This window comes from Gallinula chloropus, assembly GCF_964237585.1.
Source record: "Gallinula chloropus genome assembly, chromosome: 16".
NCBI lineage: Eukaryota > Metazoa > Chordata > Aves > Gruiformes > Rallidae > Gallinula > Gallinula chloropus.
In genome coordinates, this window is record NC_140101.1 from 8,669,613 (window position 1) to 8,696,379 (window position 26,767).

A 26,767-nucleotide genomic window follows, 5' to 3' on the forward strand; every position below is an offset into this window, starting at 1 on the left:
AGAGAATGAGGCAACAAGAACTGGCTAAAGCTTTCCAGCTCTGCGCTTTGCTGGGTTTCTCCTGGGGGTTTTGTTTTCAGGGTTTTATTTTTCCTTTCTCTGAGTCACAGAGAAAGTCGAGAGACCAACAAAACCCGGATCACAGCTGAAGTGCAGCCCTGCATTGCATCTACCTCCAATCGTGCCTTCCAAATAAAACAAGCTACATTTTCAGCCTAGTCATAAAGTTTATTAAAATTGTTCATTAATGCTTCAAATGTAGCAAGAATGCATAGATCCCAAAATATACATATGTATTTTCTTATAGAAATAGATTATTCTTTATAATAAAAAAAACCTGTAGGAACATCTTTAACAGATTACTCAATTCATGACTGACAGTTACACGAGATTGCATCATGTACACAGCATTCCCAGCCATGCTTAAAGGATTGCATCACTTTGCCCTTGCTCTGCTCTCGCTCTTTTAAATAACCCAGCGCCCAGCAGCCTCAGAGCCCGCCCGGGACCGGCCCCTCCGCGCCCCGCCGACAGCCCCCGGCCCCCGGTGAGGTCCCCGCGCCGCGGCGGAGCCTTCCGCCGACATGTAAATAAAGACAAAAACAAAACGAAACGAAACAAAACACGAGCCCCAGCAGCCCGCCCGCCCCCGGGCTCTCCCTCGCCCCGGCCCGGCGCGGAGCACCGCGGAGCGGGGCAGCGCAGGGAGCGGCGGCTCCGCTAGCCCCGCGCCCGGCCGGGGGTCAGCAGCGAGGCGAGGAGGCGAGCAAGGGCTCGGGCAGCTGTTTGAACAAGTTCCTGAGGGTGCTCAGCTCCCGGGAGAGCTGCTCCACTTTCTTCTGCAGCCGCTCGTTCTCGGCCGTCAGTTCCAAGACTTTGTGCTGCGTCTCCAGGTTGCGCATTTTGGCTTTGTCGCGGCTCTTGCGCACCGCGATGTTGTTCCTCTCCCGGCGCAGCTTGTACTCGTCGCTGAGCTTGTCCACGCACTTCTTGGGCTTGTTCTTGCCCGCCGGGGGGGCGGAGTAGCCCCCGCCGCCGGCGGCGGACTTGGAGGACTCGGAGGGGTTAGGGGTGCCGGGGGGGCTGGAGGAGGACGAGGTGGACAGGTTCCCGCTGCTGCCGCTCGGCACCGACTGGTAACCCAGGTAGGAGCGCACGGTGCTGCCGTAGGGTGAGGACATGCCCCCCGGTCCCGGCCCGGCGCCCCCTTCTTCCTTACGGGGCCCTTTGCAAGAGTCCAGGGTCTCGAAGACCGGCTCCACTTTGGTTTCCACGATCTGGGGCGGGAAGCAGCCCGGCAGCCCCCCCGGCTTGTGGCTCTGGCTGGCGCAGGGGTGGCTGTGCCGAGCGAGGCTGATGTAGGTGTAGTCGGGCTTCTTGCTGCCTCCGCTGCCTTTATAGTCCTCGGCGAAGAGATCGGAAAGGAAATCTTGGCCGCCGCCGCTGCTGCAGGGAGGCTCAAAGTTGCCCCCTGCTGCTGCTGCGGGAGGCGGCGGCTGCGCCGGCGGCTGGGATGCTAAGGGGTCCAGGTAGGGGCTGAAGTCGATGGCTCGCTCGTGGTCCCCTACGGTGAGCTCGGTCATGGAGCGGCCCCCGGCCGCCCGCGGGTGCAGCTTGTTGAGAGCAGCCAGACAGTCCGCCTCGTAATAGAAATTAGCCACTTCCATGGATTTAAAGGCGGGCGGCTGGATGGGGAGGCATGCTGCGTCCCAGGCCACCAGGCGTTGCATGAAAGCAAAGGGGGATGCGGGGAGGAGGAAACGACGCAGGGGGGGCCCCCCCGGCAGAGGGTCGAGCTGCCGCCGTCGGGGTGGGGGGGCTCCGGACCCTGCTTCAGTCTCTGGCGCTGGGCACGGCCCCCGGTGCGCTGCCCACCTGGGCTGGATCAGTCCCTGCGGCGCGGAGGGGCTTCACCGCTCCGGGTGCTGCGGCGGGAGCTGGCGCGTCTCCTCCGGACCATCTGGTTCTGGGTCCCGTGTCCTAAAGTCTCTGACTTAGGAAAGTTCCTTTCCCCGGTTATTTATAGGGGCGGTGGATCCCATAGCAACAGGCGCGTCACCGCCTGGCCGCCTGCCACTCCGCACGCTCGGTAACTGCTGGCCCCGGCCCCGGAGGAGGCACCCGGGGCGGGAGCGCCGGTGCGGTGCCCCGCCGAGCCGCCCGCAATAAAACCGGGGCTTTGCTGGGCAGGAAGGCGGGGGAGCGGGCCCCGGCCCCGCAGGTGAGGGGCGGGAGGGAGCGCCGGAGGGGCGGCCGCAGGGACACGCGTGTGCCGGCGCCCGGGAGCGGGGCTGGGGGCCGGCAGCGCCCTTCGGCCGCGGGCGCAGACCCCGCCCGGGTCCCGGGGGCGGGTGGTGGGAATCGGGACGGGAGAGATTTGCCCGGGTCCTTCGGACAAGGCGGGGGGAGGCCGCGGATGCAGGCGGATCCCGTTATCCCCCCGGTAGCCCGGCCCGGCCGCGGGGCCGTGCCCGGCGCGAGTGGGAGGGCGCGGGCGCGGCGCGGAGCAGCCCAGGGCTGCCCTGCCCGGCTGCCCATGCGGGGCCGGCGGCTCCGCGCTCGCTCTTGCGCGGTGCGGTGCGGTGCGGGGCAGCTCCCGGGGCTGCGGAGGGAAGGTGCGGGGAGGCCGAGGGGGGCTGGAAGGGCGCTGGAGCTCGGGAGGGCAGGCCGAGTCGTGATGTCCGCTTTAATTAAAGACACCCACCTTGGGAATCAAACTTACATTTTCACTCTCTTACTCCCACATTTACCTGTCTACAAGCCGGTGATTCATCTCCAGAATAAAGGACATTAATTTAAAACAAAACATATAATTAAAGGAAGTAGGAGTGTCCTTCGCCTCAGTAAAGAAGACCTAGCACTGCAGGGAAAATGACACTGCCTCTTAGAATAATGTGAAGCAATCCTGCGGTGTGGGAAATATTGTAACGTTAAGCCAGAGGAACAGGTATTGCATTATACGATTCAAACAGTCAACTGTTCATAATGTTCAAACCTCAGAGCTTTGAAAAGAGGAAGAATTCAAGAATCAGTCAGTGGGTCATCGGGTCTTCTTCTGTCTGACTTTTTTTTTTCTTTTTTTTTATTTGCTTTTTCTTTTTGAGTTTTAAAAGGATTTTTTTTTTCTTTCCATAGCAAAAGTACCCTAACAGGTTTTCAGGCTTCAAATACTTCTAGTTCCATCTTTATCTACTGAGTTAATCTTTGGTGAATGCACCAGAGGTTAAATTGGAGCTGGGCCTGGCCAGAGCACTGGGTCTGGAGGCTGCCGTTGGAGCCCATACCTTCATGAATACAAACATCTGTATCGGGTGCAGACTCCAGCAGGTTGCAGGGAGCCAGGGCTTGTTCTTTGGGCTGCTCACTCCCTCACCCCGCATCTTTATCCTGCATTCTGATCTGACAGTTACATCCAGTGGCTGCCCTAACTGGCCCTTGCAACCCAACTCCTGAAAATCGGTCTCCTGCGCTTCTGACCTCCAGACCATCCCAGGGGCCAGCAAGGAGAAGGTCTCCAGCCATGGTGACAGCTGAACTGCGTGGCTGGTCTGCCTTGGCATAACCCTGACAGGTCTCCAGCTCACCACAGCCACTGGCTGAAACCCAACGCTGAGGCTGGTTGGTAAATTTCCCGGGCAGTTTTTCCAAGATATTTTTGGAGATCTAAATTTGCCCTCTTCAAATTTCTGCCCTATTCTCTGCAGCTTTGTGGCAGAAAATTGTACTCCTGCCCAGGCCGATCTTCCCAACAAAATAAAGCGTCTGTGCAAGTGTCATGTGAAATAGATTATATCAGGGGTGGCGTGGCCCACACCTCCCTTCCCGGGCAGCGCTGAGTAATCCCGCAGTCACCGAGATCACACGGCGGCCGGGGTGGTAATTGAGGCTGGATGCCCAGCTTGTCCCCTCTTTCCCTTCTCCCCACTCCTACTGCACCTGGATCTCTTTAAACTTCCTCCAGCTCACCTCAAATCCCAACATCCCAACGGAGCCAACGTCCGTTCTCAGCTTCTCACGGGAACCTTGGCAGCGGGACTAACCACATAATCCCAAACCCGAGCATTCGGCGAGCAGGTTCTGAGCTAGCTCTGGTCTGGCCTCAATCGTTCCTGCACTTGTCATAACAAATGTGTGGCCAGAAATGGGGGTTTTGAAACGGGAACAGGTGCAAAGGGCACCTCACACCCCAGAGGACTGGGGGAGGTCTGGGTACACCAAGCTCCATCCCTGTGAGTGCCACAGCTTGGCCTGGCCAGATGTGCAGAGGCTGCGAATAATCATCCTGGAAAACCTCCCTGTAGAGATGCTCTCGATAGGAAAGGGACGCAGACACTCCTAGTGAAGGGATCTGGGCACTGGTCTCGCTCTGTGAAAAACCTGAGGGAAGCTGCCCTCCCGCAGCGTGTCTCCTGACAGCGACTTTCAGCAAAGGCAGCACTTCTCTGAGAGGCATCATCTTCGTCCTCGATTTCATGTTTTTTTTATTTTATTTTTTTTCAGAATTAGTCAGCTGAGGAAGGAGACAGCACAACTCACAAATTACTTACTTAGAACATCTTTTTGAGCAGGAAAAAAATTTTCTGATGCAATAGAATCCAGGTTCCTCTGCATTCGTGTCTGAAACAGTACCGATACTGGGAGGGTAACAGAAGGATACCAGGATGGTGAAAAGGTGGAGGGAAGGATCTCATCCTCCCTGCCCATTTCTGTCATGAACTACATTCTGCTCTCGTTCCCCTTTCCTACTGCAGAAGCCACAACTTTCCAGCTCCAGGCTCAGACATACAATAAAGCATTGCAGAGGCATTTTCTTCCTGGAAATTGTCTTATTTCCCAGGATTTCTGGCAAACCTTCCAGTTCATGGGCTCCAGGTCTACAGCAGCTGTCCCTGGAAGGACAGCAGCTCTGGGGAGATGCCGTTAGTTTAACAGCAGACAGCTCAGGTGCTGAGGTGTTTATGAGGAGGTCTGTGGACAGAGGGCCATACCCCAGAAAAAGGCTGTCTGTAATTTCTGACACTTCTTGCTGCAGACTTGTCTCCTGTGTTACTTGCCTTGCAGCAGCTCTGAGAGAATCGCCAAAGCCTGTGTGAGCACATCTGCTCCCCACAGACCTGCAGACTGAAACAGCACAGAGGGGCACAGGAGAGGCAAGGACGAAATAAGCTGATGCCAGAAGATGACAGTTGCCTCAATGAACTAGATGCTGTGGGCAGTACATCAGAGGTGAGCTGAAAGGCAGAACGTGAGTGTTTCCAGGGCAGAGCGGTGTCTGTGCATGTGGGCAGGCACGGAGAGCACAGAGCTGCTGCGGGAACGTGTCTGAGGGTCGGAGGGGACCTTGGCTGGAAGACTTAAGTGCAGTGGTGTCGCAATAAAGGCTGCAAATAGAGAAGTAAAATTGAAATTTATTTCTGAGCACGCTGTGTGCTCCAGTTTTTTCTTCTTCCTGGCCCCAGGTCCCCCTTTACATGGCCACACACCTTCTGCCAGCAACAGCTCCCAAGCCATACCTAGCAGAGGCCAGATCTCACTCTATGACTTTCCACTTGCCGCTCTCCACTGTCAAACAGCTCTTACGAAATGTCAGACCGGGACAATGTCTCAACTCGAGTGAGGTTGGCTCTCCTTCCGTCTCCCCCCCAGCTCTTAGACCAGGCTCGAGACTCTGCCTCACTTTAACCTAAGCAACGATTGCCACATGCTTTCCTCTCTTCTGAAACCACAGCTGCGATGCTCTGCCCTGCAGTCTCCAGGGACAGGGAGCTCCGGGGGCAGTTGCAGGCCATGTCTTCTGGCCTCCCTCAGTTCTTTGTTATGCACCAGAGTCCTCCCCCTCCCTCAGTGCTCCCTTACCCCTTGTTCCCATGTGACATGGTGATGCTCAGGCATTTGTTGGTCTTCTGCTGGTTTTTCTGCTCACCTCTGACCTAGCACGCTTGGCCTTTGCTGTGCCGCGTTGCTCAATCCCCACTTTATCTGCCTGTTGCTCTTTGCCCTACCGAGCGCTGCAGAGACGACACCTGGAGATTGGCACCACTGCCGCCGGCCGGCGGGACAACGCCAGCGAAATACCTGCCCCTACCCGACCGAAAATGTTCCAGGGCAAGTCGGGAGGTCAGAGCCCGGCTCTGCAGCTCAGCAGAAGCAAGAAAAGGAGGGCGAGGAAGAGTGCCCATGAAGGGAGCGGTGACAGAGCAGAGGCTCCAGAGGTTGCAGAGGAAGTCCCTGTTGAGGCCTTTTGTCTCTCCTCGCGCAGGGAGCCTCTGCGGTTTGTGAGCGGCCCGTTTCCTGGCATTCGAGACAAAACGGCAGGGAAGCTGCTCCCCACCCTCCACACCGGCTTTCCAGGAGCTCCCTGCGGCTGCCTGACACTTCCCAGGGGATCGCAGCCTCCTGCCTTGTCGGAGCTGCTGCAGGTCGCACCTTGAGAAGGCTGTTTTCTGGGGCAGCCAAGCTCTCAACAGGTCTGACAAGGGCTCCTTCTGGCTGCCCCACCAAAAGTCGAGGGGGTTTGGCAACAGAGGTCGGGCATTTTGAGAGAAGCAGCGCCGAGGGGCCCGGGGGCTGCGGGACAGGCAGCCCTGAGGGCTGCACTGCCGGGGACTCCCAGTTAAGGGGGTTCGCTTCGCTAAAAGCACCGAAGCTCCGTGGCCTCGACCGCGCGATCGCTCTTCCTCGCAATGCCCCTGGCCCAGCGCCGCGGGGGAGCGGGGCGGTGGCTGCCCGGAGGTGCTGCGGTCTCGGCGGGGGTGGGCAGCGGGACGCGGCGGCTGGGGCCGGCCCGGCGGCTGGGCGCGGGGGAGTCCGGCCACAGCGCACCGGCCGCTCGGCCCCCGCCGCCACCGCGGCCGCCGGGCCCAGGTCGGGGGCTCCGCGCGCGACGACCGTGTCCCGGCCCGGCGCGCGCCCAGCGGCGGCACGTGGCGAACCCCGCCCCCGGCGCGCGCGCGGGGCAGCGCCGCCGTCACCGGGCCTGTGGCGACACCTAGTGGCCCCCGCGGGGCTCCGCGCGGCAGCCGCCGCTCCCCTGGCAGCACCCGGCCCCGGCAGCGCCCGGCGGACGCCCCCGTCCGGGGACCCAGCTCCCTTCGCGGGGCAGCGGGGAGCCGTGCCCGGCGCTCACAGCCACCGGCCGATGCCCGGCACGGCCCGCGGCCCCCGGAGTAACGCCGCCCGGCGGGACCCGGGCGCTGGGAAAGGACCGGCCCCGCCGTTCGCGTGAGGCCCGAGCGGAAGGGACCTCGCGGCGCCCGCTCGTCCCGCGGGCTCTGCCCGGGCCGTGCTTACACCGGCGGCAGCTGCGAGGGCTCGGCGCAGCCGGCGGTCCCGATCCCGGTCTCGCAGACGCGCAGGGCCGGCACCGGCCCCACGGGGGGGATGTGCCGGTCGCAGCTGTCGCAGCGGGTCCGGCCGCCGCGCCCAGCCGCTCTGCCGGCCACGCACAGAGCCGCGGGGAATCGCTCCCGGCCCCTGGCCGGGCACCGCGCTCGGTGCGACCCGCTGAACTGTTTGGGACGCTGCTCGTAGCGCCGCGCGGTTCGCACTGGGGCTGACCCGCTGCGGGGCGTGACGTCACAGCGGTGCCTTCCCAGGGGCTTCTCCCGCCCCCCTCTTGCCGCGCCGGGTGACGGATCAAGGGACCCGGTGCCGCTCCCGCCGAGTCACCGCGGGCGCCGCGCGGCGCGGCCGAGCGTCGCCAGGGGGCGCCACGGCACCGGCACCGCCGGGATCCGCCCCGCCCGGCCCCGCTCCCCGCCCTGCTCCCTTCATCGGCCCCGCCCGGCCCCGCTCCCGGGCCCCGCCCCGCTCCCCGACACCGCCAGCGCCTCCGCCCGGCCCCGCCGCGGCCCGCGGGGCGGGGCGCCTCCGGACGCGCCGCCGCCGACCCCGCTGCCGTGCCATTGGCTTCCCCGCGCCGGGCGGCGCCGCCCATTGGCCGGACGACAGGCGAGGGGCGGCGCCGGGGCGCGTCCAGCCGCGCGTCTCCCGATGCTGCCGGGGGCCGCAGCGCCGGGCGCCTCGCCGGGGCCTGGGCGTCGCTCGCCGCCGCCCGCCGGCTGCGAGGAGGAGCCGGAGCCGCCGCGGGGCCGGGCCATGGCAAGCGGCGGTGCCGAGGGTGTTCCGCGCCGGGCGGAGGCGGCGGGGCCGCAGGCGGAGGCCGCGGAAGAGCCCGAGGGCGGCTGCCGGCGGTGGGGCGCGCAGCACGCCGGGGCCCGGGAGCTGGCCGAGCTGTACTCCCCAGGTGAGGGCGGGTGGCGGGCGCTTCTCCTCGGGTGGACCGGGAGCTTCGGGCCTGGCTCCACTCGTCCCGACGGCCGGCCCGGGGCAGCGCGGCCCCTCCCGGCGCGGCTCGGGGGGCCTGGAGGAGCGGGGGCCGGGCGGGGCCGCTCTGGCGGGCGAGGCGGCCGGGACTGCCGGCGGGGGGGCGCCGCCCGCGTTGATGCGGGCCCGGCCGGTGATGGCGGCGGCGCGGAGCGGCCCCGAGGCCGTGCCCGGGCCGACCCGGCAGCCCTTGCCCTCACCGGCGGGAGGGCGAGCGCCGCGGCGCCCTTCCCGCCGAGGCCGTGGATGTGCCGGGCGAGGAGGCGAGAGGAGCTGTGGCGCGGCTCGGGCAGGCGCCCGGCGCCGGGGTGACTCACCGTGCCTGCCCCAGGGGTGCCGCGGCGGCTTGGGGCGCGGCGGTGGGGCGGCAGCCGTTCGGCCGCGCCGCGGAAGCCGTGAGCGATGCGCGGCGTCCTCGCCCTTCCCAGCTCGTCCCAGTCCGCCCCGGGAGCGGCGGCGATGGGGAACTGAGCCCCCCCCCCGGGAGCAGCGAGCTGCAGCAGCAGCGACCAGCGATAAAACATCCGACGTGTGACTTTTGCCGGCGTTATGTAAATAACTTATATAAACACCGTCAGAGTTTGCGCTGCGAGGGCAGCGTGTGGCACTGAACTGCTGAAGCCCCGAGAACGGGGCTCGCGTGTGGATGAACCGGGCTCTGGGGTACTTCCATCGACGCTTTGTGGCTTGAGCACCTCACTCCTCCATACAGGACATACGGTTAAATTCAGGCGCTTTTTAAGCACAAGCTCTTGGTTCGGACTCAGCCCCTTCAGCTGCTTCGCCCCAGCAGCCTGTCCCAAGCTGGGGCTGCCATCCTGGACCCCGTGTTAAGAGTACAGCAGTGTTTGCACAGGCTGAGTTCCTGAGACTTGCTAGTGAGGAGCTGGTGTTTCCGTGCAGTGAGCTAATTGTTCCGTGAGGATCTACCTACTTAGCTCCTCTAATCGGGGTGTGGTTTTCTTATGTAGGAAGTGAGTGTTAATTAGCTCTTGCTTTCATTGCTCCAGGGATCTCTTTATAGCATCTCCCATGTTGCGACCTTATGCTGTCTTGAAATATGCTTGTTCTTGCGTCCTAATTTAATTTTACAACTCTCTGCTGCTGCAGAGGCTGTTAACTTATGTACCTGTGGCTTTTCTGGAGCAAAACTCTGAACCCTAGACACCTTTGTTCCAGACTTTTAAAAATACTGCATTGTAGGCGCGTTGGAGATATTACTGGTCCTCCTTCACCGTTCCTAGTTTCCCTTTCGTTGCATGGTGTCACTGGGAAGGACCCCATGGAGCATTTAGGAGGAAGTTGACTGGACAGCAAGCACATGTAGAGGAGCTGCGGGAAAGAAGCTGCTCTGATGACTGCATGCTGGACACTGCAGCACGGCTCTGCCCTGCAAGAGGATGTGCTCCTCATGCATGGTCCTTGCTGAGGGCTCACGGCACCTGGCTTTGCCCCAGCCACGAGCGCTGTGAAGTGTGTGGGTCCACAGGAGGGAGCGGGGAACAGACTATGAGGTACCGGCTCTGGGAGGTCGTGGGCAAGAGAGCTGTGCTGCCTGGCCACTGAGGTAGGGAAGGCTGACCCATCCATCCCAAGCATGTTCGGAGTGAGCTACAGCCAGGCCAAGCTGCAGCTCGGATCTCCTTGGACTTAAGCGATCAGGGTCTGTTCCTGACACTTTAATCTGTGAGTCTGATGACAAGCTTGCTCTTGCTCTCAGCAAGGTGCTTTGGGAGGAGCTAGTGGTAATTAAAGGCAGAAACCTTCTGCCAGTCTGAGCATCCAGAGTGTTTCCATACAGCAAGGCGCAGGAGAGAGTCTGTGCCAGTTCTTCCTCTGATTGTTCTGTCTCTCGCCATCTCGGAATGGCCAGGAGGCTGCAGCCTCCTGCTCGGGAGCAGGGAGCCAAGAACCGTCCTCGCAGTGTTAGGAGAGCAGTTCGAGGGCTGCCGAAATACAGGATGGAGTTGGTTCCTGTTAGTACAACAGCTTTATGGACAAGCTCCGAGACTTTAAATACTACAGATCATAAGGTAGTGTAACGATAGGGCACACGAGGCCAGAAGTTTGTCCCCAGACTCAGCCCTGCCAGCAACACTGAATATTGAATGAAATGCAAATTTGAACAAAAGATGTCATGCGGAGGACTGTGATGCAGCAACCCCAGGGAAAGGGAAACTGGGGCGACGTGAGATGGTGTCTGACTTGTCTGCGTTGCTTGGGCAAGGGAAGAGGGAAGGGGCTGGTAGTGGCTCAGGAAAGGGGACTGTCATGGTACAGAACACACACACCTCCCGCAGATAAGTAAGCTGCTGGTTCAGGTCCCTGTCAGACAAATGGCCTGAGTCATCCAAGCAGTAGAATAGTCTGTCTGTATCACTTCAGATTTCAAAATGTCCTCTCAGATAAAAGTAAAACATGCTTTTTTCTTTCTTTCTTTTTTTTTTCCCCAACAGGAAAGAGACTACAGGAATGGATCTCTGTCATCTTATGCTTCTCTCTGATCTGTTTCAATTTTTACAATCTTCTCTTCTGCTTGCGACTGGAGCACACGCCCTCTGTTATTGTTGGGATATGTAAGTAGGAACTGTTTGCCGCCGTGAACAAGGCGAGACTGTTGTAATGGTGGAAACAAATGTGGGATCTTTTAGGCTGGACTTAACTGCCACACAGGGAGGGGGAGGTTTGTGCTGCAGTGGCAGTGCCTTTGAAACAGACGCTCTGCAAAGAACTGTTACTGCTGTCTCTGCTCTGTTTCAGTGGTATCGAAGGTGAAGCCTTTGGCATAACTATGTTTGGTGTTCTTAGGTAGTCGTTGCAAGTGTAAGGATGCTGAGAAGGAAAAGGGCTGCTAGCACCCAGGACAGAGCCTTTCCTGGGAACAGGCTGAGCTGGAGCGGTGGTCGTCTGCCTGGCTCAGCCTGCCAGCATTCCCTCGGCAATGTCTATGGGTGCTGTGTGTCCGGCTGCGTGTGGAGGGGATGTGGGGAAAGAAGAGGGGATTGTGCCCACAAGTCAGAGGAGTCAGCTTGGCAGTGTGTGCCTTTCATCGTCATCTGGCCAATTTCTGATGGGATGAGGGAGGGGAGAGAGGAGTGCCTGAGCATTCACCTGTCCTCTCTGCGCTCGCGATGCGTGCCAAAGGCAGTGTTCGCTTCTTGTGTTGGGGCATGTGTCAGCGGTTACCTGTCTTCATAGGAATGGCAGCTACAGGCATTCGGCTTTATAATAGAAGTGACTCTCTTACAAACACTGAGGTGCTGCGTGTTTTAGAAGACAACAGTCCTTGTTTGTGATGGCTGCTGTGTATCACTAGTGATTTAAACACCCAGAAACCAGCGGATTCAGTGGCGATCTATGGCAGATGCTGTGGGTTCCCGTCACAGCTGAGAAGCGGCAGCTCCTGATGCCAAAGGTTATTTATTGTCTCTCTGTTGGGGCCAGAGGGATCAGGGGCCAGAGGGAGCAGCGTCCATCATGGCTCGCTTGCCTAACTTGATCTCAGCTGATGAGGTGGAGGTGTTGGGAGTAGTGGGGACGGTCGTGGCATGAGAGGTCCTCTGTAACGGCGGGGGCAGAGTCAGTAGCGATGGCTGACCTGCAGTGCAATCTGCTTGCAGCTGCCTTTCATCCCAAAGTTAATATTGATAAAAGCTTGAGTTCTCCGATATCCTGGTTACCAGTTTAACTGATAAAGCAGCCAATTCACTGATAATAATATTTAAGTAGTAGTGAATGATTAAAGTGGCAGAATCTAGATTCTGTGTAAATAAAGTAGTGTGGAAATAACTGATAGTGTGCAAAAATGAGGGCAATAAAACAATAAGCTCTGCATGCTATCTTGTTTAGCCGTCTTCCTGCAGCACGTTACCCTTACAGGTGAAGGGTGGATGAAGTCCATCATTCCCAGCAATTATTAGGTTTTACTGAAGTTCTGTGAAACTCCTCTCAATCAATGTTGTGCTGCCCAAACACCGCCTGCTATGCGACGGGTGAGTCATGGGCATCGTCAGGCATGTTCCTCACAAAGAGCTTTCTGAAGCTCAGATTGGAATATTGACCTTTGAATTGGATCAGAAAATAAACATTCTGCTGATAAAAACATAGCTCCAGACCAAGTTCAGTGAGGTTGGAAAGTGACGTGTGATCGGAGGGTGGCCCTGACTGCACAGACCTCTTTGGGGTGCATTGCTGGGAACCTGTGCGCTCTCTGCAGGGATATATTTTCTTCTGAGGAATAGGGTAGCCTGAACCTCCTGTATGGCTTCACCTGAATCCAGGGTCTGTAGTTAAAGGCCGCGTTAGATCCCTTTCCTGCCTTTAAGGTATGCATAGTTATAAGCCAGGTAATACCGCATATGCCTTAATCTAGGAATCCTTGGGACATTCCTTGATCCCTCTCTCCCTGGCAGCCTGGAAGCACTTAATGTCCTTGTGCAGTGCAAGCAGGCGTCTGTGAAGAGATGCACTCATGTGGCACACTGCCCTTAGCTTCACAGAACCGCCCATGGTCCTCAGCCAGACAGTGCAGAAGCCTGGGTGCCACGCAGCTGCCGAATGGGGTGCTTTCTGCTGACTAAAGGTGGCCTTGCCACAGAGGAAGAGGAACCCGCCTGAGCTTCTTGTCTTCCAGGCTGGTTAGCAGGGGCGCAAGACAACTTCCTTCCTCTCCTCACTGTCCAAACCCAAACAGAAGGTAGGCAGGGCAGGTAGAATTTGTTTCAGTGTTAAATAAGGTCGTGCCCTCTCCTGAATGTCTTCAGCTGCTGAGGAGTCATGAGAATTCTCCAGTTTCATGCGAGCTGACAGCTGCGTAGACTTGAGTTTGGTGTTTTATTTGCATCGTGTAGTTAACCCGAGGGGGTGTCATGGAAGCGCAGCAGTGCCAGGGACGGTGCCAGCATGGGTGGTGCTGGTGGGATGGGCAGAAAAGCCTCACTAAAGCATGTAGGATCAGGCTTGAAACTCCTACACCATCAGGTGAGTGTGTGTTGTCCAGCACGTTATTCAGTATACATGGCACGGGGGGGTGTGGGTGTGTGCATTTATATACATATAGGTGGTAAATTAGTAGCGTCTGGATAAAAAGCTTATCAAGTTCCACTGGTTTTCATTTCCCTTCTCCTCACGTGTTTGGGGTTTTAAGGCCTTTTTCCACATTGGTCAACTTCTTTCTCGCAGTTCACTTTTATCTGCGCTCACTTTTGTTCTTAATGGCCACTGTTCATTGCAGTCTTGAAAAAAACAAACCAAAAACCGGTTGAGACTCTGTCATAGCCTGTTCATATTCGTAAGAACTGCCCCACCTAAGGCGGGCAGATATCTTTAGAAACATCTTGACACAGGATACAATTAATCATTGCTGGCTTGAGAGATGGGGAACTCAGCTTTTTTGAAACCCGTTGTGCCACAATGAAATGTGTACCCCATTGTGTGGATTAGCCAGAGAGAGCGTGCCGAAAGAAAGCGCCTTTCAGAACAGAAACCTGTTCTGGTTGAGGCCCAGAACCTTTTTGCTTAAAGCTTGAGTTGCTCTGCAGAGCTGGGCTCGGTTAGCTGCTCTGCAGAGCCAAACGAGGGTGAGTAACACATGTGTGAGCTCTGGCACACATCGGAAACATGAGCGCTGGTGGAATGGACTGCTGTGCACGTGGACCAGCAGCGCCCCGCTGCCGTCCAGAGACGGCTACAATGGTGTCACCTCTCTGGGTGTACTGTGCACGATAAAGTGAGTTTCCACTTCAAATTCCGATGTAAAAGGACCTTGAAATCGCACCAGGGAAACCTCAGTGAACACATCAAAACTACCTCCTTTACCTGGTCTTGGTCCAAATAAGCCAAATCTCCATCACCTCCTGTCTCACCCCACCCGGGGTAACTGCCAGTTTCTTCACAGCTGCAGGTGACTCTGTGCTTTCCATCCAGACTGCCATGCCTTACAGGTGGAAATGCCACAAGTTGGGATTAAACAGGCAAAGCCTTGATTGATGCTTTGTTGCACCATGTGTTGCACACATAAGATTGCCTTGCACTGTCATGGCTTGCGTTACCCTCCACGGATCGGCTCTGCTGTTGTGTGACAACTCTGGAGCTCAAGGACGCTGGAGGCAGCTGGTCCTGAAGCGGGGCTATGGAGTTTGAGGGCAGGTGTGCACCTGGGCAGGTGATGGGGATGCTGGCTGCTGATTCCTCCTGTACCCTAGGTCAGGGAGCCACCTCCTCCAGTGTGCTGGCTGCTGCTCTGGGGCAGGGTGGAGGAAGGTGGTGGCTGTGGGGAGAGACGAGCCCTGCTCCCAGCTGCTGACAGCAGAGGGAAGCTGGGGACATGGTGCCAACCACGCGTTCCCGCTTGTGCGCACAGCGGACATGCTGCTGCTCTTTCCCAGCAGGACTGGCACAAAGAAAGCTCTGTGCTGCCCAGTTGTCAGGACTCACTTAAAGTTGCAGGGGCCTCTGGCTCAGGATTCAAGAACGATGGTCCCCACTCCCCCTGAATGGTGCCTTTTGCGCCTCAAAACCCCGACGCGTGACAGAGCAGCGAAGGTGATCGGCTCTGGAGGGAGCACAGGCTGGGAACAATGCCAGCCTTGTGGCCACTTGTGTCCTGTCCTGTGCCCACACACCTTCAGGTATTTGGTCTCCTCCAGGTCCCAGCAGCACACACAAAACTGCCCGGTGCTCTCAAGGGCTGATCTCGCCCCTCTTGATGATTGGGAGCTTTAAACAGATTAATTCGGGGGTTACATTGATTAGCTGTGCTAATGGAAGTATTGGGTTGTTTTTTAATGAGGGAAAACTTGCTCTTGCCTTCACTCAGTACCCACTGTTTTCATGTTCTCTACATCACTTTCTTCTGGGGTGGCTCAACTGCTTTTTCTAGCAGTGCAGTCCCAGGAAAAGAGGATTCCTTGGGGATCTCCACTCGTGGTGGCTTCTGGGAGCAAGGCAAGCTGGGGGGCTCCTGCCCAGCACTGGGTCTGCATGGCTGGGCACAGGCACAGAGTGCCCCTTCCCAGGCAGCATGACCAGCAAGCTTCCCTGTAGCCACAGGGCTGTCACCAGTACGTGGGGAGGGACGGGAGATGTCCGCTCTGAGTGGTGTGCCAGCCTGGCAGAGTTAGCTTAACTTGCCATAGTCTCAAACCCTGGCCTTCTCTGCACAGAAGGCCACTGAATGTGGACAACTAAGGCATTTTATTTTCATAAGCATATTGATTTTTAGAAAAAGGGCTTTTTTCTGTTGTGGAATTAGTCACTCTCATGAGTCTTTACTGCTGTAAGATTCAGTAGCTTGTACCGTCACCGTTGAAAAATGACTGTACTCCCCAGTGATGCTAGCCAATGGCATCGAGCTACTGAGTAACACCTTATGCTGGTTTTTCCCCCCTGGAGACTCTAACTGAATTTTTACAGTGAATGTGAAACTTTATACACTCTGCTGTGAGGCTTCTGGGTTACAATTTGAGAATCACATCTGTTCAAAGCCAGGCTTACACTTGGCTCTGTAAATTTCAGCAAAGTACAACTTTGTGTTGTGAAAATGAGAAAGAATTTTCACTTGGACACCCCATACCTCATGCTTGGGCTGGTTGTGCTTCCAGCCCTGTGACCTGCAGCCTGGACAGGAGACTTGGCTGTCTAAGGGCCAGCGTTGTGCCCCGGCATGTCCCCAACTTCCTCGGGATGTCCCCAGGGTGCTGCCATGCTTCTGGGCATGGGGGGCCAGGGGAGAGCGGCTGTTCTAGGCGCTGTGTGTGCCAGATGGATGTTTGTTGTTTTAAAGCATTGCTTCTGGCTGAAGTTCAGCTGCACACCTTTGGTCGCCCTGTACACTGGGCCTTTTGCTGTTCTCCTGACTCAGCAGCCTGCTAACACAACAGAGAAATCCCAGTGTTCTGAGCAAGTCCTGCAGCTTGCTTCTTAGCTGCTGTGCCTTCTCCCCCTCCTGTCTTTTCTGAGGATGAGCCCTGGCTGGGCTGCTCCTCCATCCCACCGCTCCACAGGCTGGAGCCTGATGCGTGCAGAGTGGTGTTTCTGAGGCTCTGCTGATCCTCTGATGTGTGTGAGCCCAGCGTCTGCAGCTCAGAGACCCCTGTGTTACACTGTGGGTCACTGGGATAGTCGTATCCTCAGTGTACAGCTTTGCTCTTCTATCACAACATGTCATACACAGCCGCTGAGGAGCAAGCAAGCCTTCCACAGCAGGACTGTGTCAGTGTTGCGCGCTGCTTCGGGCACCCTCCTTTCTTCCCTCTTAGCTTCCCACCAGCTGGCATCAAAGGAACGTGCACAATGTCTATTGAACTGTCAGTGTTTTGCCTCTATTTGTGTCGCTCCTCCGGCTGTTGTTTCAAGGTCTGGTAACACAGGCTGCCGCAGGCGATGCGGGGTAACAGGGCCATTACCTCAGCAAGGATGGCATTTGAGCTGTTGCAAAGCAAAGTGTTGTTTGGGTATCTTCCCCCTGGACCAAGGCCGTTTGCCCTTTCAGCTGCTGGGTGCGGATCCAGGAGTGATTTGTCTCCACCCTGTCTGGCCTCTGTGTGATCAGAAATAAAAACAAGTGCAGAACTCGCTGCTCCTAGAAACGAGGCATCTTCAGTACAGCGGGGTGCACAGGGGATGTTCTGTCTGCTGCTGTGCTTGAGAGATGGGGCCAACTAGATAATGGATTCAGCAGCAGGGATTGATCTTTAAGATGAAAAGAAAGCCTTTTTGGGGCCACACCACACTTACCCTGATTTTATTTCTTCTCCTTTGAAAATGGAAGGCAGGGGAAGGACTGCAGATGTGAAGGCCAGCAAAGCAGAAGGGGACCCTGTGGAGGGGTCTGTTTGACACATGCCATGCTGTGTGCACCGTGGGCGACTGCCCTGCCCTGAAGATGAAAGCAGCACAACAGCCTTGTCCTCTTTCATGTTCTGAAAGGCACCTTCTCTTTAGCAATCCTGCCAGTGTGAGGAGAGCTTCGATAAGCTGGGCTCTTGAGGCAGCTGACCTGTTGTTGCAGTTTTGTGTAGCTGGGTGCTGGGAGAGAACGGGGGCTGCAGAAAACGGCTGCTGTAAGGAGCTGCTGGATTCTCTGCAAGTCCCAGACTGGTAACATGGACCAATTCAAAGCCAGAGTTACTGCTGACCAGGGCCAAGCCCATCAGCAATGGTCACAGTGCCTCTGGGAATCACGTAGAGGAGAAAAAAAAACCAGTCAGGTGCATTTTGTCACTGGGAAAGGGAGTGAGAAGATGTAATGAGCTGTGCAGACAACAAGGCCAGGGAGGGCGAGGGATGAGGGGCCCCAGGTGCTAGAGAGAAAAAAAATGCCCCTGCAGCCCGTGGAGAAACCCATGGTGGAGCAGGTGTCTTCCACAGCCCATGGAAAAGGCTGAGACCCCACCTGCAGCACGTGGAGGGGCTCCACGCTGGATGGAGCAGGTGCAGACATAGAGAAGATGCTGTGGTCTGCATTGGAGCAAGCGTCTGCCAGCACTTGCAGCCCATGAAGAGAAACAGAGACACAGAGATGAGTGAGAGAGATTTGCACCGGAACAGGTTGGCTGGGGGAGGCTGGTGACCCCACAGAGGACTGGGACTGAGAGACACTGTGATTCATGACTGCACCCATAGCAGTGACCCACGCCAGGGCAGCTGATAAGGAGATAAACCCTTGTAGGAAAGAACTCATGTTGGAGAAGTTGGTGGAGGACTGTCTCCTGTGGATGGAACCCCACGGTGCAGCAGGGGGAAGGTGTGGAATGAATGCCCCCCCCGCCTAGAAAGAAACCAACTTGCAAGGAACAGACTGAAGCCCCCATCTCCCAGTCCCTGCCCCCCCACCCCGTGCCACGATGGTGGGGAAAAAGGGAGTAAAACCATGACTAGAGTGAAGTCTGCTAAGAAGGGAGTGGGGGAGGGAGGTAGAGGTGTGTTAAGATCTGGAAAAGGAAAACAGCTCATGAAGAAGTGACAGAGAACCCCATTTTTCCAGTCCCTGCCCCCCCATGCCACAATCAGGGGGAAGAAGGGAGCAAAATCATGACTAAAGGGAAGTCTGCTGAGAATGGAGGGGTGAGGGGAAGGTGCTACCAAGAACCCCATCTTCCCCAGTCCCTGCCCCCCCTGTGCCACAACAGGAGGGAAGAAGGGAGCAAAATTCTGACTAAAGTCTGCTAAGAAGGGAGCGGTGAGGGGAATGTGTTTTGAGATCTGGTCACGTTATTGCAAGATCTGGTTGTGCTTCTCATTATCTGACTCTGATTTCACTGTTTCTGTAGTGTAGTGTAATAAATTAGATAGTTTTCTTCCCTTCACTCTGTGTTGGGTCTGTTTTGCCCATGCCATTGACGACAGGAAGATCTCTCCCTGTCCTCACACTGATTCCTAACCCTCTCTATATATTTTCTTCCCTGTCCAACTACAAAGGGGAGTGATAGAATGACTTTGGTGGGTGTCTGGCCTCCAGCCAGGGCTAAACCACCACACCTGTGTATCCTGATGGGAGTGGGAAAATCAGGCCAAGTCCAGCTTGCAGCAGGGTAAATAAAAGCTTTGTGATTTATGGGGAAAGATGCACAGTCATTGCTTTGTACCCTGGCATATCTCTGATTGCTTTTACCTTTCTGCAAGAGGCAGGAGTAACGAGGTACTTTGGAGTCAAAGCAAGCTGAACCAGTATACCAGCAACTTTTAACTTTTGGGTTGGATTTCAAGTTGGAATTGCCTTGTCAAACATCTTAGCAGGTAGAGGGGTACCTTCCCATCACAAAAAGCCTATGAATGAGAAGGTGTGCTGACTAGGTGAGGAAGAAGCCGTGGATGCTCCCAGCTTCACTGGTATTTCAAGAAGAGTTGCTGTGGCAGGCAGAGCAAACATAAATTTCCTGCAACACCTCTGGTTTTGCAGCTTGTGGTGCTGCTTGTGGTGCAGAGGCTATTACAACAGGCAGCTTCTGTAAACAGCCTGATTCTTGTAAATATGAGTGGGGAAAGCTGAAGAACTGTGGTGCAGCTGCCCTGACCTGGCCCTGTGACTGCTGTGGTTTGCATGGACTCACAGGCTTCCCCAAGGACTGACAGACGTGCCAAGAGTAAGTGACTGTGCCTTCTGCTCTGAGCACCAAGTGAGAGCAGGGAATTGCTAACTGAGCTGCTGGAAGGCACAGCTGTGTTTTGAGCACTGTGTTTCTGTTGCAGTGACTCATTTAAGGATAGACCATCAGTATGTAGTGCTTTAATTGGCATGAACTCTGTGCATGGTTTTGAGGGGTTGGTGCTGACGTCAGTTCCTGGTACATTGCATTCACACAGAACATGGGGGCTGTTTTGAAGTCCAGGTTGGGCTTCTGGTCTGTGCCCTAGGCCAGGTCCACAGGTGAGGAGTGTGTGTGGCCATCCCCTTCCAGAGCCTGGGTGCCAGCTCTGCAGGGGAGTGACAACTACGCTTGGATGTGTGTTCACTGAGTGGTTGGTCTCAGAGAAGGCAGACAGAGAGACCTCTGATATTTTTATTAACCTGCAGGGATGGGACTGTGGTGAAAAGGGATTCCAATTCACACTCTGGTTCATTCTTCAGCAAATCCAGGATCCATCCAGAGCTGGTTAATCTCTTGAAACCTGTGCAGAGCCAGATGTGCAGGCTTGAACTGGTACCTCATGGTGTCCCCGTGCTGATAAAATAGCATCTCTTGCATCCTTCCTCTGGATAGGTAGATTCTCCAGAACATGGAAGCAGAAACAGGATTTTGTGTCAGAACTGAAAATCATCTTTACTTGATTGCTGTGTGAAACTTGTGTGGTTGGCAGCTAGAAAACAATGTTGACGTTTGTTGCAAGAGCCTCAGTTTACCTGTGTGTCAGAGGTAGGACACAAGTATCCCAAGTGCACAGCATCACTTAGAGAGGTCTGTTAGCATGCTTGGGGGCCTTGCCTGCAGCTTTGCAGGTGCTGCAGTGTTAAAGCTATTTGATGTTCCAGTCTTACTTTGTAAATAGCATTGCTGCACCCAGACGTGGCTTCTTTCTTGGTCCTTATCAGTAGTCATTGGAGTTCATCGCTGCCTGTTGACAGATGTAAGGACCAGGGGAGAGGGGGAAGGGTCTGCAGGTGCTGTTATCTTTGGGATGGCTTTGATGGCTATTTCATAGCCTAGTAATTTGTGCACACTACAAGAAGACTTAAGGGGCTCAGTTCTACCTTAGTGGTATTTTTCATGCTAGCAAGTGTTAAGATTTGTCAAGCTCTTCTGTAGAAGATGGGTTACACAGAAAACCTGTACATTCAGTAAGGACTGTAACTACCCGCCCTTAACTCCTCATTCCTAGTTGCCTGACCTGATGTTTGTTCAGATTGGGTAGGTGTGTGTAGCTGTAAATATCCAAGTTAGAGGTAGACAAACAGGTAACTTGCAAAACAAGTTCAAAATATGAATGTGTCAGTAAAAATGCTTCTGTGTGTCTAACTGTCTCTCTCCTCGTTCAAGTTGCAGGAGTTATCACCGCTGACTTTTTATCAGGATTGTTTCACTGGGGAGCAGATACCTGGGGATCTGTGGAGCTGCCCATAGTTGGAAAGGTTTGCAATTCTTATCCTGAAGCTTGAAAAAGTTAGGAAATACTTTTCAGACACTTCCAGTGTTCCCAGCCGTGTGGGACAGTGCATATAAGCTGTGCCTTTTCTTGCAGTCTTGCCCAGGTAACCAGCTCCCCTGCCCCAGAACCCTCCTCCACTCAGTGGCACGGTGTATGGCTGGTAAAGTGCCATGTTTGCGCTTGGCCTGGGTGACATGAGCAAGGTGACACTGTTCTGTGTTATCACCTTGTGGAAGGTTTGCCTGCAGTGTTGCAATGCTGGTGTCCACAGACCTTCCCAAGGCACTGCAGGGATGGCTGGATGCCACAAGCGTAGCATCCTGGCCAGGCTTGTGTAGATCTTCCAAAGGCCAATGTACAGACCTGTGGAGAGCTGTTCCTGCAGGTCAACTCTCTAAAAGCCATCCTGTAAACCACAAAGACACTCCACTAAGAAACTTTGCCAGTTGTCTGCACTACCAGCCCCTGTTGTGAATGTAGTGTTAGTGGTGATGACAGGATTTAGGTTGGAGGTGTATTATATGTACATCTGCAGCTACAAATGCCAGATGCTTAGTGGAAGCAATAAACTGGTTTTTAAAATAAGCTTCTTCATAGCTGCCACTGATTGCTCATCCCAGTGCCATAGTAGAAGGTTCTCTGATGGGGGGGTGGGAGACTATATGGGATATTCCTTGTAATTATCCAGAAATACATGAACCAGAACAGCACAACTAAGACTGATTTTAGCCTTATTGTTGTTCACCTTCAGTAGGCTTAGTAGTCCTTGAACCCCTGTGTCTGGACCACAGTTAAGAGCAAATAAAAGGGTACTGCAGGAGACTGTGCATTAAATAAGCAAGAGTTCAGACAAGGGTTCTGCCTGCGTAGGCTGCACGTGATGGCTGTGGCAAAGGCAAATGGTCTGCTGCTTGTACTGTCCCTGTCCTACCTGTCTGATTTGCTCTGTCTCCTCTAGACTTGTGCATTCGAATGCAGTTTCTTCTCCTAGGGAAGACTTCTGTAGAGTCTGTTTGACTTAAATCCCATAGACAAACCACTGTAGGCTGCATTAGTCTGTTAAGGCGGTCATCTATTGCCCATATGAAATGGTATTTTGTTGTGGAATTGGGATGCTGATGCTTTGTTTTTGAGATCTAGAGACTAAAGGTCCTAAGTGAAAATTAAGACTGAAAAGCAATCAAAAGTGGATTTGAGTCTAAGAACTGAATTGCTCTGCAAATGTGGATGAAGTTATCGGAAGCGGTGTCATCGCAAGTGTTCAAATCCTGCTGACACACTGTGTCCTGTGGAGCTCTCTTAAACTCACTCATCAGATTTCAATGCACATGAGGTTTGGGGGGGGGTGGGTGTATATTTATTTTTTAAAAGATCGTTATTGAGCCACAGTGTCACGTTCATCAATTTGCTTTTTCAGGCTTTCATCAGGCCTTTTAGAGAACATCATATTGACCCCACAGCCATTACCAGACACGATTTTATAGAGACCAATGGAGACAACTGCTTCATGACACTAGTCCCGTTGGCAAACATGGCATACAAATTTGTTTCCTTTTCCCCAGGTAAGCTGTTACTTCTGATTAATGTGGATTTAGCAGTTTTGTTGATATTTAAGTGAACATTTTGTCTGTGTGAAGCTCAGGGAAATCAGTGAATGAGAGATGACAAGTAATAGCTTGTTGGAAGCATTCTGCTCTGGGGAGGAAGGAGGGAATTGGTATTTTTTTCCTTGAAGGTGGAAGAACCAGAAGGTGGGACACGGATTGTCTGTTGTGCTAGAGTATCTATGTGGCCAAAGGGTCTTGCAAGGAAGCACCCAATAAATGTGCTGTGCTTATAGGGAAACTTATTGTTCTGAACATTAAAAATGCTTCATCTCTCTGTAGAAGTGCTTTATTTGCAAACTAGAAGTATAAGAATTAAAGGATTGATTTAAAATCTGAATTTACCATTTCTAAAGTTAACATACTGTTTATGGTGGTTTGAGGATGTTGCCATGTAACATCCCATCTTGTGACATCCTGGGTCTGCTCGTGGCTCTGGCTCTCGAGATGCTTCTGCCAAAGCAGGTTCGTCAGGGCCTTTGTTCCTGCAAGCACCAGGCAGCTCTGTCCAGGAGAGACATCACTCTCCTATAGAAATCTACCTCTTCATAAATGGCATTTAAACCAACACATCTTGTTTTACAGAGGCATTATACGAGACGTGTCCTTGGGAGTGTTATGTCTTTGCTCTCATCATCTTCATCACCATGACGAACCAGATCCACAAGTGGTCTCACACGTACTTCGGTCTGCCGCGCTGGGTCGTGTTTCTGCAGGACTGGCACGTCATCCTGCCACGGAAGCATCACAGGATCCACCACGTGTCCCCACACGAGACGTACTTCTGCATCACAACCGGTACCGCCATCTGGTTCATACCACAGGCTCCCTTCAGCACTTCCCCTGGCAGGATGTAATTTAGTGGCAGCCTGTTAGATACCCAGAAAACGGCACGGTGAAGCTACCTGTGTTCTTAGCTTTGCCAGGAGCTCCTGTGGCATAACATATGTGGGGCAGGACTTGTGACTGGCTGAAAGGTGACTTTTGGCCTGATGGGTAGTCAGTGGGACTGAGATCCGACTGCACGATACCTTGGTCATCTCACGCTAGTAATGGATTTTGTTCATTAAAGTCTTCAAGCTGCTCTTAGCGCATCACCTGAAAGCACAGCCTGCCTTGAACATCATTTCTAAAGCAAGATTTCTGGATTTTCAGCACTCATTCATTCCAGTTTGGGGGCAGAGGAGTGGACAGGCTTGCAGAAAATCCCTCTTGTGTGTATATGGAGCCAGACACACCTCTACAGGGGGCATAAATTCAGTCACCAGCATTGCAGAATCCTGAATAAGTTATCAAGTTAATCAGACAGGTGAAAGTAAACTACTTCAGTTCTTCGTCCTGTCATTGGCTTTGACAAACAAATTCTTGGGCTGGCTGTGCTTTCCTTCCTTTGTTAAAATAAAAGCATGAACTTCTGTTCACTCCATACTAGTCTGACATCACCCCACATGTTAGATTGCATGGTAGGGGTTTTGGGTGGATCAGAGTGTTTCCCTTCTGCCTTAGAAGTGAGGAAGAGGGCACAAGTACACAATCAGTGTGCTATTTAAAGGGGGGCTTTACCAAGTGAAATAGGACCAGTTATTGTAGTGTACTCGTCAGGGGCTGAAGAGCAGACAGCACTCTCCTGTCAGTTATCTGTAGGGTAGGCTGGCATCAAAAGTCAGTGTCATAAAATCAAGTTAATGTGCTAATTAATATCCTGTGGGTGAGACACAAAGGCCTGACGAGCCTGTGTGAGCTCCTGCCTTGCAGTCGGTACGGTGCGGCACTTCGGCAAAGCGTTCGGATACCCTGAATCTGGAGGCTGGGAACCATCCCTCAAACTCCTCTCAAATGTGGAACATGACAGCACATCCTGCCACATCCTGCCATTTCTATGTCCCCCGCCAGCCTGCTGCAGCCCCCCTGGTTATGGGAAGCAGAAGGGTTCCCTGGGTGACGCCTTTGGGAGCTGCTGCTGGTGGTGCTGCCCTGTCATCCAGGAAGCATCCAGCGTCACCTTCTGTTAAGTGCAGTGTGGTTCTACACCAGGATTTCTCCATCATTGCCTTCATTAGCAATCAGTTATGCAACTTACATTTTGCCCAGGGAGAGCATAATACGTTTAGGTACCTTAATGAAGATGTATGCTGGGACTATCTCAACTTGAGGCTTAGCTAGTGGTGTTTAGGTCCCAGATGGAAGTCTCTTTTATTAGTACTATTTCTTTTTTTCCTCTAGTAACTGTGGCATTGATAGTGTATTTGAGATTTCAGAGCCATTTTGTGTGCTTTTACTCTACTGCTGTACTACCTAATAAAAAACAGAGGGAAAAGCTGAGCTGGATTTGGTGGTGGGGAAACTGAGGGAAGAACAGCTGTAATTCTTGAGTTGGGGTTTCTCTTTGGTTGCTTAGATTTGCTACTGAAATCAAGTTACTACTACCACCAATGTCGTGCTTCCAGCACAAGCTGTTCAACTTGATGGTCCCTTTTCAGATGGCTTTGCAACAGCTATAGAGTAGTCACCTCTGAACGCTCCTTTACCTTGTGTTTAATTTGAAGAACATTACCAAATAAACATTGCAAGACATGAACTTTGGATTCTGTGACAAACTAATCCTTTTTTTCCCTTTGCAATCACTTAGGTTGGCTGAACTATCCGCTGGAGAAGATAAGATTCTGGAGGTGTTTGGAGAACATTATCCAAGGAGTTACTGGGGAGAAGCCAAGAGCAGATGACATGAAATGGGCTCAGAAAATTAAATAACTTTTGCCAGCCTTCTGCAGTCCTTAACTTGTTGCCAATGTTTGTGTTTTTTTTTTTTTTTTTTAATAAAGCCATCAGCCAAATTCAAGACCTGCAAAGAAGTAACAGACTCAAAAGCACAAACTAAAAAGTGCTAACACAGACTGTAATGAAAAGAACTAATTCTTAAAACAATACTTGAAATGAAGATGATTACTCTTACTGAGCACCTTTTTGTTTAGCCATGTCTGCTTACGTCTTAGAAAATACTCCAGCACTGTATCTCATGGGCTACAGGGCAAGCCAGGAGGCAGGACAGTCACTCCATTGGTACATGGTGGCGTAGTAAACATGTGTTGTATCAACATTATTTAACACTTCAGAAGTAGCTTGTTGCCGAAGACCTGTAAGGGGAATGGTGACAGCAGTTTGTCACTTCATGTTTGAGTCCAAGCACACTGCATGACACCAGTGTGTCAGAGTAATGGAAGCCTGTAAATCACCACTGTTCGACGCACTTAGTGAGCGACAAACTTACAGCCCTCCCTTCCCTATCATGTTAAATCTAACTGATGTAGTATGGAACAGACTTCGAGCACCCCACGGCAGCGGTGGGCCACGACTCCTCAAGTGTCTTCAGTTTCCCTTAAAATAAAATCGTTCTACCCTCTACGTGGAAGTGAGCAAACTGTTTCTCCATAAGCCTTCAACTTAACAAGCCTCTGAGCAGAGGGAGGGCACTCAGTACCACGTGTGCTCACACTTGCTCATGGAGAGTGCTCACTGAAGAATCTTCTGTTAATTGTTTCCTACCCTGACAGTAAGTGTTTAGTTCTAGCATTGGGCACATTGCAAATAGCTGTATTCAAGAGCTCGAGGTATCAAACTTGGAATGCTAGAAGGGAAATGTCAATGACTGGTGTTTTGTTGGTTTTTTTTTTTTAAGGTGCTTGCTTGTTTCTGTAAATAATATAAAGCCTTAATCTCTTCTGGTGTAATGGAATAATATTTTAATGTGCTGTTTGAATGTATATAATATATTTATAACGAAGCAGTCGGATAATACTAATCACATTTGTTAAGTCTCGTTGCTGTTCTTCATTCACACCTTGTCCAAGAACTTGGTCACTGGTTGCAAAATGCCTGATGCTTTTCCAGCCCCCTGGAACACTTTGCAGCCTGTTAAGTCTTGTTTAGATGGAAGAGATCTTTGGTTTTCAGCTTTGTAGGACGTTCATGCTATTACAGCAGACTTCAGCACCTCTTGAGAAGTGTGGCTTTGGAGGCTAAGGTGTTATTCTGCTGGACTGGAGGAGGGAGTTCCCCAGGAACATCTGACAGGCACTTTTATCAAGTGAATGGGGCTTGATCTTCTCTAATTCTGTCCCAAAGTAAATCTTACCGAGGCTCAGATCCAAGAGAGTTTTCCCTTCCCTCGTTGTAAATTGCGTTGCATTCAAACTGTCCTTTGCAGAAGCCTGTAGTAAGGGGGGGTGTAAGTGATGGGTTTAGACTAACCTTGG

General features: G+C 53.6%; 2 protein-coding genes across 2 annotated transcripts; one reads left to right on the forward strand and one right to left on the reverse strand.

Annotated features, from left to right (window-relative positions):
* Positions 1 to 209: 209 nt before the first annotated feature.
* On the reverse strand, positions 210 to 1,970 carry CEBPB (CCAAT enhancer binding protein beta). The gene has a single exon (XM_084271683.1). The coding sequence runs from the start codon at positions 1,728 to 1,730 to the stop codon at positions 744 to 746; it is 987 nt and encodes a 328-aa protein (XP_084127809.1). The 5' UTR covers positions 1,731 to 1,970; the 3' UTR covers positions 210 to 743.
* Positions 1,971 to 7,992: 6,022 nt separating this feature from the next.
* On the forward strand, positions 7,993 to 26,331 carry LOC311197784 (plasmanylethanolamine desaturase 1-like; the record flags this gene model as incomplete). Its single annotated transcript, XM_084271599.1, has 6 exons — positions 7,993 to 8,245; positions 10,782 to 10,901; positions 20,802 to 20,893; positions 22,328 to 22,472; positions 23,100 to 23,312; positions 25,144 to 26,331. 6 exons carry the CDS (start codon positions 7,993 to 7,995, stop codon positions 25,263 to 25,265), a joined length of 945 nt encoding a protein of 314 aa, XP_084127725.1. The 3' UTR covers positions 25,266 to 26,331.
* Positions 26,332 to 26,767: the final 436 nt, after the last annotated feature.

Excerpts from the sequence above, each read along its gene's own strand:
- CEBPB (XM_084271683.1), bottom strand. The coding sequence starts at position 1,730 with ATGCAACGCCTGGTGGCCTGGGACGCAGCATGCCTCCCCATCCAGCCG.